At 39.9% G+C, this 15,854-nt stretch overlaps 2 protein-coding genes across 2 annotated transcripts; one reads left to right on the top strand and one right to left on the bottom strand.

The window, feature by feature from the left end:
- The first annotated feature begins 232 nt into the window (after window positions 1–232).
- Window positions 233–9,068, top strand: LOC128107975 (olfactory receptor 1509). The gene is made up of 2 exons (XM_052734300.1): window positions 233–1,236; window positions 7,726–9,068. The coding sequence occupies exon 2, from the start codon at window positions 7,747–7,749 to the stop codon at window positions 8,671–8,673; it is 927 nt and encodes a 308-aa protein (XP_052590260.1). The 5' UTR covers window positions 233–1,236; window positions 7,726–7,746; the 3' UTR covers window positions 8,674–9,068.
- A 5,622-nt stretch (window positions 9,069–14,690) lies between these two features.
- LOC128107974 (olfactory receptor 4E1) lies at window positions 14,691–15,632 on the bottom strand. The gene has a single exon (XM_052734299.1). The coding sequence runs from the start codon at window positions 15,630–15,632 to the stop codon at window positions 14,691–14,693; it is 942 nt and encodes a 313-aa protein (XP_052590259.1).
- Window positions 15,633–15,854: the final 222 nt, after the last annotated feature.

Raw genomic sequence — 15,854 nt, 5'->3', positions numbered from 1 at the left:
CAGAGTAGTGGTCTTCCTATCCCCCATTACATTGCCATCTTTAAGGCCATTGCAAGCATTGCAAGAAAGTTCTCCAGAGAGACACAGACAGACAGACAGACAGACAGACAAACAGACAAACACACAGACACTTACACACACACACACACACACACACACACACACACAGAGAGAGAGAGAGAGAGAGAGAGAGAGAGAGAGAGAGAGAGAGAGAGAGAGAGAGTAGACTGGAGGTGGAATATTTCCCTCTACTGGGAAACTCACTCTTGTAAGGCTTTCTAGTGAGTGGCTAAGGCCTGTCCACATTATTAAGGATGATCTGCTTTTTCCAAAGTTTACTGATTTAAGTTTTAATCATGCATAAAATTACCATCACAGCGATAGCTAGGTCACTGACCAGACATCTGGGTTCCATGGCATAGTCGAACTGACACATAATGCTAACTGTCATAGTAATTAAAGTGTTAATTTTTCCTACTTTCTTAATGAGAATAAAGTGAAGTGACTTGACCAAGTGTGTTCTTTAAATGTATCGATTCACAAAAAGGTCTTCACTGGACGTTAATGAAGTCATGTGGACAACAAAAGAACCTGAGATTAACTAGAATTGATTTGACATAGATTCCTTAACAACTTACATTTTCCTAGAACAAAATTTATACTTAATGTTAGTATCAGGTCATATCTCCTCAAGTAACCATACATTTATATTACCTAGAATAAGTATTTTTCTTGTATGCAAAACATGCAGGATGAATGTCTCACCTTTGAGGGACAAATCTGGGGAGGTATTAATGTACGCTCTAGTGGACGTCACGCTTAGTGACTGCTTGAAGTGACACTGGAAAAGTTAGGCTTAATTCTTCTTTTCCTGGTCAGAAAGAAGGAGAAAGCATTTGAAAGGATAAATCAGAATTTTCAGAGAAAGGAAAATCTTTAAAAATAGCCCAAAGGACCAATATTACAATGATATAATTATTCACACAGAAGACTAGTTACCTAAATCAGAGTGAGTTACTTATTTAAACTATTTCACTGTTTGTGTTTTATCTCTTGAAGGAATTACAAGAAGAGTGAATGAAAGAACATAATACCATTCTATGAATTAGCCAGATCATTTCTGGACACTGAGAACATCGGTAGTGACAGCACCCTTTATTGACACTCCTTCCCATCCTTTGTTGGGTCTGCACCTGGCTACACTGTGACACGGCACTGAACAAGATTCTTTTCCAGGTATTTATCGGATAAATTGTATCTATGTGGTGGCTCAGAAACTTCACAGCAATACTTTTAACTTAGATTGATTTTAATCCCTCTTTTGTATTCAGAATTGGCCATATTTTTCTTTTTGATGTGCTGCTTTCTATAAAGGTGCTACTCTACAAATGTGCCGGAATACATGCATCCCATGCATCCCAGTAGTACACAATGCATGCACATGTGCATGCATACACACACACACACACACACACACACACACTCCTAGACTCCGTAGATATTTGAGGCTATGGTTTGTTACCTTTTCTAGTCTTCTTTCTTCTTCTGATTACTGAAAGAATCAATGGACTGTGGGGTGGGGGGGTTGGAGTCAGGAGGGACCAACACTCTCCCTTCCCTCTGGGTCTTCATGTTTGACTCTCTAGCACAATTCCTAGAAGAGTTCATAGAATGACTGCTGAGCTTGACAAAATCCACCAGAGAAGAAACCTCCTTGCTACCATGTGCCCACCTATTCCTTGCTTGTTTGTCTCATCACCAGAGGAAAACGCTCCTCTGTGCTCTGGAAAGCCAGCTCAAAGATCAGCTTTGGGATGCTCCCGAGAAGATACGGAGGACTAGCTGAGGCACGGTGGCTTACCTAAGCTGCCTGGGCTTCCCTATTAGGGTTGTTCTCTGGGGCTCATCATGACTGCACCCATGCGTGTGGGATGTGAAGTTGGGGCATTTCTCTGCATGCAGAGCAGAAGGCATTCCTGCGTTTCTCTGAGTGCAATTTTCCTTCTCAGAATCCTTGTTTTCTGTGTTGGTTGGCCACCAGGCTGATGATCTCATTTATACAGTAAAGAGTCGAGTCTTAAAAATAAAACATGATGTAGACTATTTTAAAGACAAAAAAGAAAAAAAAAAGAGAAAAAGAAAGTAAAAAGAAATGAAGTACTATCTGGCAAAAGATCCAAGAATTAATTTAACTCAGTTGTCTGCAGCAATCCGCCAAACAGGGGAGACCTCTAGCGGGTGATGGGCTGGAGTTCTAATCTTGACATGATGACACCAGGCCTAAAACGCTCCTGAAGTCTATTGCACTCCATCTCACTAGGGCTGTGAAGCTGTCAAAAGTTTAAAGTGTCTTTGGGAGTACCTCTGTGCCTCTTTTTATCCCCCCGACATTCTACTAGTGTAGAACATTTTCTCATACTGGATTCATTCAAGCAAGGTCTTGGCGGCCCAGCATTTTTTAGATACACCTGAAGCTAAAAATGGTAGGCTACTGTGATGGACCCCGAGGCTTCCCTTTACCAAAGGAGTCCCTTCTAAGTGTGTCTTCACCGAGGTTTGGCCCTGCAGTGTTCAAATAGAGGTCATGTAGAAACATACAGCAGAGGACAGGAAATACAGTTTGGGGATTTCCGATACAATGACAGACACCAGGAGGCTTAAGCTGAGGAGTCTGAAAACAAAGGGCTTAGTCTCTGGCCGTGCAATAACCTCTACAGAGGAGTAATCAACAAAAGGGAAAGTCACTGTGGCCTGTGATGGGGAGCTGCTGTGGGAATTCTAAAACTCTAGGAGGAGCTAAACAGGTGAGCTGGCCGCTGGCTTTCCCTGCCTCACTATGCACACCGTGGCACATTCCTCGTGCCCAGTGGGGGTTCTGGCCCTTTGGCTCTCCTGCTCCATGATAGAATACACATCTACTGCTTGTCAGCTTGTCTCTCCAAAGTTTGTTCTTTTCACTGTTTTTTTATTTGTAATATTATTTAAATTTTTTTCCAGCTAAAAAGTATTTAGTGAGGTGTTTTTTTTTTTTTTTTTTTTTTTTTTTTTTTTTTTTTTGTGTGTGTGTGTGTGTGTGTGTGTGTGTGTGTGTGTGTGTGTGTGTGTGACAAGTACTTTGTTACAGGGATACAAAAAGAAATATTTCCCTTTCCTCAAGGGGTGCATGGTTAGAGCCTATTGTTCCTTAAACATTGCTTGGTTCCTTGCTTTCTTTTCATTTAGTGTGCTTTAAGCAGCATGGCACTGTGTTTCAGCATGCACAGGCTTTGGAAAGTTTGATCCCTCCTCCTTAGCCTCCAAAGCGCTGAGATTATAGGTGTGTGCTATAACACCCAGATAACAACACAATACCCGGATAATAGTTTTCTTTATTTTAAAAGGCCTATTACTAAGTCAATAAAAGAGGAATTCTTTCCTTCCACTTTCCCTCTTCCTCCCTCCATTTCTTCTGTTGAGTATCAAACATAGGGCCTTGTGTATGTTAGGTGAATGCTTGACCACAGGGCTGCTCTGCAGCCCCCAAGAGGCATTTTTGAAAACTTTCTTTTTATTTATTCTTTGAATCTTTCACATCATGCATCTCGATCCTATTCATTTCCCCATCCTTTTGTGTCTGCCCTCTGCCCTTGCGACCTCCTTCCCCAAATAAAATAAAATAAAATTTAAGAGGAAAAAAAAGAAAAAATATAGGAAAAATCATTCTTTCCATGGAAGCTGTAGTGTGACAGAGTGAGTCACACAGTAAACCCTTTTATTCACATATCTTTATTTGCAAGTGTTCATTATAAAGAGTTATTGGTTTGGTTTGAGGCCCCTGGTTTCTGCCATGCTATGCTGGGCCCTCACTGGGGCTCCTCTTGAATATCATGTTGTTGCCCTGTGCCATGGAGATCCTGCAGCATTTGGATCTGCAGGACCAGCCCCCTCACTTGCTCCAGCAGATCATAGATGGGTTGGATGTTGGGGCGGGCCAACTCATAACCCTGGTTCTGGGCCTGGGTAGTTGCAGGGTTGGTCAGTTGCCAGCTCTCCCCTGCCCTCACTACCAGGCTGCGCTCTCCAGCACCACCCTGGCTAGTTCACCCTATGCAGCAATGAGCAAGGGGCGGGGCCAGTTCTCCAGCTTTCACACCCTTAGAGTTGGCTATCCCACACTATATCTTCAGGGCCAGCTCCACTGTGCTGCCCAGGCGAGGTGCAAGACCCACTTTGCCAAGTGCTGCAGTTGGTAAGGGGGAAGTCAGCTCCCTCGCCCACTACAGGTGGTAAGCTTAGGCAAGGCAGGGGAGGGCATCTTTCCCTTGCCCTCACCATCACATGGCAGACAAGCTGATGTGGCCAGCTACCCCACTCTCACACCCTCAGGGCCAGCTCACCTTTGCCTCCGCCAATGGGTCAGCTCTACTGTGCTGCCCAGATGAGGAGCAGGGCCTGCTTTCCTGAGTGCTGCAGCTGGTGAGAGGGAGTGGCGAGGGGTAACGGTGGGGGGGCATCTCTCCCCTTGCCCCACAAAGAGGCATATCTTAATTAACATTTTTTTACTCAATAATTTGAATTTAATATTTTTTATTTAACATCCTTATTTTGCAATGTACTAAGTCTAATTTTTTCTGTATTTGAGAGTCCTCATAGATTTAGAATATAATTCAGTTGTAGAGTACCTGCCTAGACCCATACATTAAATGGGTTCAGTTGCCAGTATCATTAAAAAACCAAAGCAAAATGACTGTGTGGCTTCATGTTTTAATGAAGACAGAGATGATGTTCAGTGCAGGCATCTTTCTTTATAAAAGATACAATTGTAGCGAGATATGTTTGTGCATGCCTGTAACTTCAGCACTTATGGGACTGTGGGAAGGCACAAGATTCAAGGTCATCCTGGACTACAAAGGGAGTTCTAGGCCAGCCTGAGTAGTATAGTGAAACTGTTTCACAAAGCAAGACAAACAACAATACAACCATATCATAATCCCTTAGACACAGACAAGTAAGAAATGACTTGTAGCTCTATGAGGTCACCATTTTTTTGATATCTTCTCTACATACATTTTTTTAATATTCTCTTTTTAATGCGTGCCTAGTATATAGATAATTATAAAATATAATATAAAAATTACTAAAATCTTCCTATTCCTTTCAATTCCATGCTCATGGACGCAAACAATATTAAAATTGATGTGTATTTTTCAACATCTATTTTAAAAATATATACAAATAGAAATAATGAATATTTACATATATTTGTATATTAAAATATATATACATGTACATATATGCATATACAAATGCCTTTTGATTCCTTCCTGTGTTCCTTTCTTCTTCTCTCCTTCCCTTTTCAACACTCACAATATGTTCATAATAGATTCTTTTCATGCAAGGTGATCCAGTATGAGGAGCAGGGTTCCAAAAGCCAGTAAAAGAGTCAGAGACAGCCCCTGATCCTACTGTTAGGAGTCCCACAAGAGGACCAAGCTACACAAGTATCACATATATACAGAGTGCCTAGGTCAATCCCTTGCAGGCTCCCTGGTTGTCAGTTCAGTCTCTGGGAGTTCCTATGAATCCAGGTTAGTTGATTCTGTGCATTTTCTTGTGATGTCCTTGACCCCTCTGGCTCCTACAAAAAAGTATTTCAATAAGCATGTATCTTTAGTTACTAGTTACCGGTTCTCTTAGTTCTATGAAATACAGTCTTAAAAAACAAAGAAATACAGTCTTGAAAATGGGATTCCTTGGTCTAGAAGTATAGACATTAAAATTCTCATTGGTACTGCCAACTTAGCCCACAAAAAGTTTTAAGAATACTGACTTTCAGTAACGCTATGTAAAGAATGATCAGTTTTTTTTTTTTATGCTTTGGTCAATGTGACAAAACCAAATGTATTTGGTTTTAATCTCTAACTTCCACTGAAGTTGAACAACTTTCACTTAGACATAATTCTCATTTGTGATTCCTTTTCTGTAATCTTTGTGTTTATATTCTTTGCTCATTTTCAGTTTGATCATTTGTCTTTTACTATCAAATTTTAAGGGTTTTTGAATAAGAGTATTCTCCTTTTCTGTCATATTTGTTTTGTCACCTTTTCCCGACTTCTCTTTGTCTTTTGATAACTAATATAGCACCACCATCTAGCAAGATGTTGAGAATACACTATCAAATGTCACTCTTACGTACTGTTTCAATAGCTGTCATGTTGGTAATCTTGTCGCCATCATTTCGAATGGCTGGATACATGTCTGGTCAAATTTCACTGCGTTCATTCAGACTTCCCCCACTCAACCTCATGACTGTTATTAGATTGCTTCAAATAGTACTAGGTTTAATATTCTTCCACCTTTAGCTTTTTCTGTGGTTTGGATACTGTAAGAGATTACCTTACCATAAGTGAAATAGTTGGATCAAAGCTTCATTGTTTTGGTGATTTGTGCTGATTGTCTTATAGTTTATGGTCTCCCTAATCAGCATGAACAATTAGGAGCAATGTGATAGTATTTGTACATAATATTTCCTGGCAGAAAAGTCATATTATAGAATTTAAAGAATCATAATTTGTGGCTTATTAGTTCTATTGTGAGGGGATGATTGGATTCACAATGCCTTGAATTCACAAGAAATTAGTTTAGTACAAATAAAATGGTTTTGGAAACTTACAATGTACAAGGCACCTTCAAAGTACTGCAAGAGGTAGATCATGTGGTTATTACTTTTTGAAAAACTAAAAATTTTGTACAATTAAAATCTAATTATGTTATTTTCCCCCTTCCTTTTCTCGAATCCCTCTCATATACCTTCTCTTGCTTCCTCTTAATTTCATAGCCTCTTTTTCTTTAATTATTATCATATATATACAATATATATATACAATATTTATACACAAATATATACATGCATAATTATATAAATACAACTTGCTCAATCCATTGAACATTTAGTGTTACTTGTGTTTATATCATTTCAGAGCTGAACACTTGGTACTGGATAACCAAATAGAAGGCTCAACTCTGGGGAAGACTATTTCTTCCACTCTAAGTATTCCTTAGTTGCCTGTACTTCTCTGTTTAGGGCTGGGCCCCATGAGATTCCCCTCTTCCATGTTGGTGTGTCTATTGGTATTGTGCTTGTTCAGGTCTTGTTTAGGTAGCCATATTGAAGTATCATGGGTGAGGCTTCCCCATCATTTCTAGGGGACACATTCTCACAGCAGGTTTTCCTGGTCCTCTGGCTCTTATAATCTTTCTGTTACTTCTGTACTTTTAGAGAAAAGTTTAGTTAATGAGAATAAAAACTAAATCTCTTACTTTCTATTATAGTTAAGTACCATAAAATAATTATCAAAGAGAAGCAGGCTTTTATGGAATCAGGAGAGTTTTTCCTAAAGTTAGTGCTTTGGGATAATAAAAAATCAAGTAAAAGATGAATAGTATTTTAATGGTTGTAAAAGGACCCTAGACTGGACAAAACAAAAGACTGTTAAAGGTTTTGAAGGTCACTTATCTTAATAGCAAAAGTCAAATAATGAGTGGTTTTAGTTGGAGTTTTACAATTTTAGAATTCTAATCTGATACTATTGGTGGGTTATTCTGAAATGAAAATAGCCAGGTAAATAAAGGATAAGGATTTTGGATAACTTACATATTCATGCTAAGTCTCATAGAAAAACAGTCATTTCAATCACTTTATCCCTGATTACTCAGGATAATTTAAAATTTACCTCTCCCCTCCAGATCCTCTGGAACACTCATTAGATGGGAGCTCTAAACCAAACAAGAGTGACTGAGTTTGTCTTCCTGGGCCTCACTGACAACTGGGTGTTGGAGATTCTGCTTTTCATACCATTTACCATCACTTACGTGCTAACTCTTTTGGGGAACATTATCATTGTTGTTACCATAGTCTTTAGTCCACGTCTACACACTCCCATGTACTTCTTCCTGAGCAATCTGTCCTTCATTGATATCTGCCACTCATCTGTCACCGTGCCCAAGATGCTGGAGGGTTTGCTTTTGGAGAGGAAGACCATTTCCTTTGACAACTGCATCGCACAGCTCTTCTTCCTACATCTTTTTGCTTGTGCCGAGATATTTCTGCTGACAATTATGGCGTATGACCGTTATGTGGCTATCTGCATTCCTTTGCACTACCCCACTGTGATGAACATGAAGGTCTGTGTACAGCTTGTCTTTGCACTGTGGGTGGGGGGCACCATTCATTCACTTGTGCAGACCTTCTTGACTATTCGTCTACCCTACTGTGGCCCGAACATTATCGACAGCTACTTCTGTGATGTCCCTCCTGTCATCAAGCTGGCCTGCACAGATACATACCTCACAGGGATTCTGATTGTGTCCAATAGTGGAACCATCTCCCTCACCTGTTTCCTAGCCTTGGTCACTTCCTACACAGTAATCCTGTTTTCTCTTCGAAAACAGTCAGCAGAAGGTCGTCGGAAAGCCCTGTCCACCTGCTCCTCCCACTTCATGGTGGTTGCCCTGTTCTTTGGGCCATGTATCTTCATCTACACTCGGCCAGACACCAGCTTCTCCATTGACAAGGTGGTATCTGTCTTCTACACAGTGGTCACCCCTTTGTTGAATCCTCTCATTTACACCTTGAGGAATGAGGAGGTGAAGAATGCCATGAAGCATCTCAGGCAGAGACAAATTTGCTCATGAAATCATTGTGATGACAGCAACAGTCGTGGCTGCATCCTTAATGTGGAAGTAACAAGTGGCTCTTAAGCACTGAGCCGTCTCTCCAGCCCGGAACATTTATTTTCTTAATAAAATACTCCAATCAAAAGCTAAACATTTTGATAAAATTGATTCTAACTTTTTTATTTTTGTGGTTGACCCTTTCACACTGGAATCTGTCTACCTCAAAGTCTCAAAGATTTTTGACTGTTTTACTTTACACATTTTACAGTTTTATCTTTAAATTCTAGGTGTATGATCTCTTTGGGGTTTAGTTTTTGTATGAAATAAGTATGTTTGAGATTATTTTATTCATCCATTGACTTGAATTGGCACAATTTGAGATGACTGTTTCATTATTAAATGACTTCTACTGAAAATGACTTGCTCTTTTAAGTGTGGATTTGTAATTCTTTACTCTGCCTCATCAACTTACGTGTCTATACTTACATATGAGCACACTGACTTGGCCATTTTAGTTTTATAGTGGGCTTGAAGAGATGTTATGTGAGTCTTTCCTTATTGTTCTTTCTCAAAATCATTACGCATTTTCATGTGCCTCTTAGGAAAAGTGTCTACAGAGGAGAATGCTGGAATCTAGACTGGGGTCACATCATCTCCATAGGCGACTTGAGAGCTAAACTGAACACTATTCAATCTCAATCCATTAACATGAATGAGCCTATTATTTACTTATATTTTCTTTTATATATATTATTTTATTTATTCTTTGTGGTTTCACATCATGCATCTCCATCCCATTCATTTCCCCATTCCTTTGTATCCACTTTGCCCTTGCAACCTATCCCCAAAATAAAATAAAATAAAAATTTAATAGAAAAAAGAAAAAAAAGAGAAGGAAAAATCTACATATATTTTCTTTATTAATATTATCATTTAAATTTATGATAAAATATAATTCATTAAATTTATCTCCAAATATCTTGTTCCTTAAAAAATATGCATGGTGGATTTTATTTAGCTGTAAAGAAGAATGAAATTATGTCAGTTGCAGGAACATGGATGGAGCTGGAGATGACTACATTAATTGACACAAGCCTGAATTGGGCATGGTAGTGCATGCCTGTAACTTCAACATTTGGCATGAGAAGGCAGGAAGATCAGGAGTTCAAGGCCAGCCGTGGCTATATTGTGCATTTAAAGTCAGCGTGGGTTTCATGAAGCCGTGCCTCAAAACAAAACAAAAAAAACCAACCAACCAACAAAACAACAACAACAACAGAAAAACAAGACAGACTTGAAATATCAGTCACATATTTTTACTTATACATGGACTCCTGTAGGTAAAAAAAAAAAAAATCAATACAAATAAGACATGACAGCAGGATGAGGACTGCATTGTAGGAAGCATCTAAAAGAATGGAGTGATGGGAACAAGTGAGGTAATGAAGGGGAAGAGGGACAAATATCTCACAATTTCTCTCAAATGTAGCTTCTCAGCTCATATATATATATATATATATATATATGTATATGTATATGTATATAATTATCAGAAAGGAGAAGGGGGAAAAAGAGAGGGCAATTCTGGAAGTAAAATTGGATACACACAAGTGAAGGACCTATATGACAAGAACTTTAAGTCCCTGAAAAAATAAATTGAAGATGTCAGAAAATGGAAAGATCTCCCATGCTCATGGATAGGCAGGATTAACATAGTAAAAATGGCAATCTTACCAAAAGCAATCTACAGATTCAATGCAATACCCATCAAAATACCAACACAATTCTTCACAGACCTGGAAAGAATAATACTCAACTTCATATGGAAAAACAAAAAACCCAGCATAGCCAAAAGAATCCTGTACAATAAAACAACCTCTGGAGGCATCATGATCCCTGACCTCAAGCTCTACTATAGAGCTACAGTAGTAAAAACAGCTTGGTACTGGCATAAAAACCGACATGTGGACCCATGGAATCGAATTGAAAACCCTGACATTAATCCGCACACCTATGAACATATAATTTTTGACAAAGAAGCCAAAACTGAACAATGGAAAAAAGAAAGCATCTTCAACAAATGGTGCTGGCACAACTGGATATCAACGTGTAGAAGGCTGCAAATAGATTCATATCTATCACCGTGCACAAAACTTAACTCCAAGTGGATCAAGGACCTCAACATAAATCCAGCTACTCTGAACCTGATAGAGGAGAAAGAAGGAAGTAATCTTGAATGCATTGGCATAGGAGATCACTTCCTAAATATAACACCAGTAGCACAGACACTGAGAGATACAATCAATCAATGGGACCTCTTGAAACTGAGAAGCTTTTGTAGAGCAAAGGATACAGTCAACAAGGCAAAGAGACAGCCTACAGAATGGGAAAAGGTCTTCACCAACCCCACATCTGACAGAGGACTGATATCCAGAATATATAAAGAACTCAAGAAATTAGACATCAAAATGCCCAACAGTCCAATTAAGAAATGGGCTATTGAACTAAACAGAGAATTCTCAACAGAGGAAACTCAAATGGCCGAAAGACATTTAAGGAATTGCTCAACATCCCTAATCATCAGGGAAATGCAAATCAAAACAACTCTGAGATACCACCTTACACCTGTCAGAATGGCTAAGATCAAAAACACTGAAGACACCTTATGCTGGAGAGGATGTGGAGCTAGGGGAACTCTCCTCCACTGCTGGTGGGAATGCAAGCTTGTACGACCACTTTGGAAATCAATATGGTGCTTTCTTAGAAAATTGGGAATCAATCTCCCCCAAGATCCAGCTATACCACTCTTGGGCATATACCCAAGGAATGCTCAATCATATCACAAGGGCACTTGCTCAGCTATGTTCATAGCAGCATTGTTTGTAATAGCCAGAACCTGTAAACAACCTAGATGCCCTTCAACTGAAGAAAGGATAAATAAAATGTGGTACATATATATAATGGAATACTATTCAGCAGAGAAAAACAATGGCATCATGAGATTTGCAGGCAAATGGATGGATCTAGAAAAAATCATCCTGAGTGAGGTAACCCAGACTCAGAAAGACAAATATGGTATGTACTCACTCATAGGAGGATACTAGATGTAAAACAAAGATGACTAGACTGCTACTCACAACTCCAGGGAGGCTACCTAGAAAACAGGACCTCAGGAAAGACACAGGGATCACCCAATGACGGAGAAATGGAAGAGATCTACATGAACAGCCTGGACATGAGTGGGGGTAATGAAGGGCGAGGGTCGAGGGAAAGAGAGCTTGGGGGAGCAGGAGATCCCAGCTGGATCAAGAACAGAGAGGGAGAACAAGGAATAAGAGATCATGATAAACGAAGACCACATGAGAATAGGAAGAAGCAAAGTGCTAGAGAGGCCCACAGAAATCCACAAAGATGCCCCCACAATAGACTACTGGCAATGGTCGAGAGAAAGCCCAAACTGATCTACTCTGGTAATAGGATGGCTAAACACCCTAATTGTCGTGCTAGAAACCTCATCCAATGACTGAGGGAACTGGATGCAGAGATCCATGACCAGGCCCTGGGTGGAGCTCCAGGAGTCCAATTGGCGAGAAAGAGGAGGGTTTGTATAAGTGAGAATTGTTGAGACCAAGATTAGAAAAAGCGTAGGGACAAATAGCCAAACGACTATGACATGAACTATGAACCAATAGCTGAGGAGCCCCCAACTGGATCAGGCCCTCTGGATAAGTGAGACAGTTGATTAGCTTAATCTGTTTGGGAGGCATCCAGGCACTGGGACTGGGACCTGTCCTCAGTGCATGAGCTGGCTGTTTGGAACCTGGGGCTTATACAGAGACACTTGGCTCAGCCTGGGAGGAGGGGACTTGACCTGCCTGGACTGAATCTACCAGGTTGAACTCAGTCCCCAGGGGAGTCTTTGCCCTGGAGGAGATGAGAATGTGGGGTGGGCTGGGGGGAAGGGAGGGGTGGCGGGAGGGGGGAGAACAAGGGAATCGGTGGCTGATATGTAAAATTAAATTAAATTATAAAATTAAAAAAATAGGATACACACACACACACACACACACACACACACACACACACACACACACACACGGTGTGTTTACACAAAGCACTCCAAGTCAACATTTCACAGATACCTGCATACCAATGTTTACGGTGTTCAAAGCACTAGGTTGTAGTAGTTGATTACAGTACCAGTACAAATGTTAGTGCCAGTACTTACCATACAAACACAAACAGCATTTTGGATAACATTTCTATTAACATTTTAAAGTTTGTTTAGAAAAAGTCAACCAATAAAAATAGTTAAGAGGGGAACTTAGATTTGCACAATTTCAAAGTCTGACTTCTTGAACTTGCTGTTCTATTACAGAATAGGCTTAATGATGCAGTTAGAGATACAAGACCAGAAGTTTGAGGCTCCTATGGAGGGTTTTGCTTAATTGAAAGGAATTTAGAATTCAATGATATTAACTGACCTTCTGTTAACTTGTAGAATGATACCCAAGTGTATTCTGGAGAATTAGACACTAGGCAATGTGGTGCATGAGGTATGTGATGCATAGATCATCACAGATACACATGGTGCAGAGTGAATGGCTGACCAAAAGCCACAAAAAAGCAAAAAAATGAATGGAGCGGGCAAAGATACAGTCTGTTTAAGTCAACCAGGGGCTTTTCATAAAAGTAATAAAATATGAAAACCATTTTGCTTGAATTGATGAAAATGTACAAAATATTGTCCATCCCTTAATCCTCTTATAGAACTCAACCTTATGTGAAATAGGATGATGGAAAAAGTCTAGATATCACTTCTAAACTCATGTTTAAGAATTCAGAAAAGAGTAATCTAATTATACCTTACATTGTTTGCATTCACATGCACTCATATTCAGACACATTGGTATCTATTATGTAGAAATAAGTCTCTAATTTGTAACCACAGTGGTTGTCACCTGTTGGAAGAAGCTGTCTTTCCCATCAGAGATCTTTGTACCTTCTGTTTCCTCTGACTGAAGTGTTTGCTACTTTTCTTTATTTCATGGTTGGTTCCTTTTCATGTTTCACACCTCAGCTAAAATGTGACTTCCTCCAGGAGGTTTCTCTGGACTTCTCAGTGTAGGACCTACCTCCACTGCATGTTTATGGTGCTCCATTTGTTGATAGCATTTGCTGAATCTAAAACTACATTTAGTTGTTCAGATTTTTGCTTTTTCTTTGTACTAGACTGTATACTCCAAGTAGGAGTGTCCATGTATTAGTTGTACTTGTAACTATAAATCTAGTATCTAGCACAAATTTGATGCTCAGGAAGTACTTGTAAAATAAGAAACAATAAAATATTCCCATTTCATTACTTGGATGGCAGATTTGGATGAACTTTCAAGAGCATTAGTCACCTCAATGGTTCAAAGTCTCTCTTTGTCACCAGTGATGTTCAAATGTCCTTTGTTTCATTTACCAGAATTTGGTAAGTCCTCTAGGCAAACACCAGAATGAATAATGCAGATGGGGGCAGTACGGAAATCTGAAGTGTTGTTTACATTTCTGGTTAATTGAAAAGCTGGAGTAGCAGAATGAGATAATGAATTCAAGTTGGTATTTTCTCCCAGTTCTTCTAGCAATAGTGGGTTGATAGATTTGATTTGAAATTCAATCTTGTGACTCTTCTTTCTGAAGTAGGGAATTAAACACAGGGCCTTCTCTATGCCAAATACATATTCTGTACTGAGCTACATTTGGGGTCTTCTGAATCCTGACTTTATGATTTTGTAGCAGGGTGACTTTCAGCATGCTATCTGCTCAGTGTGAGCTTTTGTTCCCTTGTAGTTAGAAGAGCATGTAATCTACTGCTGTTGAGAGAGTTAAGTAGGTTCCCAGTGCCTATGACAATTTCTAGAAGTGGAGGATGTTACCAATCACAGCCTTTATTGTGATTGTTAGATATAGGACCGAAGAAAATATTACAAGTCATATCATCTGGTAAATACAACATACAGTTGCTTCTTTGATTTGGATCACCAATATTTTCACTTTTCTTTTATTTCTTTCCTCCTGATTAACTTGTTTAAGGCATTCTTCATGTCCTCATTCCTAAGGGTGTAGATTATAGGGTTCAGCAGAGGGGTAACAGCAGTGAAAAACACAGACACAATCTTGTCCTCTGGAAGGCTGGTTGATGGGCGTGAGTAGATGAAGATACAGTGTCCCAGGAACAGTGTGACCACGGTGAGGTGGGCTGCACAGGTGGACAGGGCTTTTCTCTTGCCTTCAGAGATCTGTTGCCTCAGACTCATGAGAATGACTGCGTAGGACACTACAAGAACCACAAAACATACGACAGAGATCAGCCCACTGTTGGAGACAATGAGAATCTCAATGATGTGGGTGTCTGTGCAAGCCAGTTCAATCACCTGAGGTACATCACAGAAGAAGTTGTCAATCTCATCAGGACCACAGTAGGGCAGCTTTATGGTGAGTGAGGTGAGAGAGATGGAGTGGATGGTTCCCCCTGTCCACAGGGCCCCTGCCAGTAGCATACACACCTTCCAGTTCATTATGGTCATATACTGCAGGGGTTTACAAATGGCCACATACCGATCATAGGCCATGACTGTAAGCAGGAAGATCTCCGTGCAGGCAAAGAGATGCAGGAAGAACATCTGGACCACACAGGCATCAAAAGGGATGAACTTTTCTTCTGACAAGGTGTCTCTCAGCATCTTTGGGACAGTGACTGTGGAATGGCAGACATCAATGAAGGACAGATTGCTGAGGAAGAAATACATGGGTGTATGGAGCCGGCGGTCGAATATGATAGTTATGACAATGAGGATGTTACCAATCAGTGTGAGGACGTAGAAAATGAGGAACATGAAAAACACAGCCATCTGTACCTTTGGATTTACAGATAAACCTCTAAGCCGAAAAAACATCACTGAAGTTTGGTTGGCAAGGACAGTCTTTTCCATTCTTTCAGCTCTCTGTCAAAATTAAAGAAAAAAGTGAAACAAATGTAACACTTAACATTTGTGTCAACCGTTTGGTCACTTAATTTCTTGGTCATTTATGACTTCGACTAGAAGTTGTGGGTCAAATATCTTGTATTTATTTTCTGTTCCCTCCCTCCCTCCTCCCTTGGTGCTGGGGATTTGATGGCAACTCACATATATTAAGTGCTTGCTTTAACTCTG

Source organism: Peromyscus californicus, unplaced genomic scaffold (genome assembly GCF_007827085.1).
Source record: "Peromyscus californicus insignis strain IS unplaced genomic scaffold, ASM782708v3 Scaffold_12__1_contigs__length_115047231, whole genome shotgun sequence".
Lineage (NCBI taxonomy): Eukaryota > Metazoa > Chordata > Mammalia > Rodentia > Cricetidae > Peromyscus > Peromyscus californicus.
The sequence above is the reverse complement of the archived record's forward strand: the minus strand, read 5'-3'. Positions and strand labels throughout refer to the sequence as shown.

Bases quoted from the DNA above. Each gene is read 5' to 3' on its own strand.
- LOC128107975 (XM_052734300.1), top strand. From the start codon at position 7,747: ATGGGAGCTCTAAACCAAACAAGAGTGACTGAGTTTGTCTTCCTGGGC.
- LOC128107974 (XM_052734299.1), bottom strand. From the start codon at position 15,632: ATGGAAAAGACTGTCCTTGCCAACCAAACTTCAGTGATGTTTTTTCGG.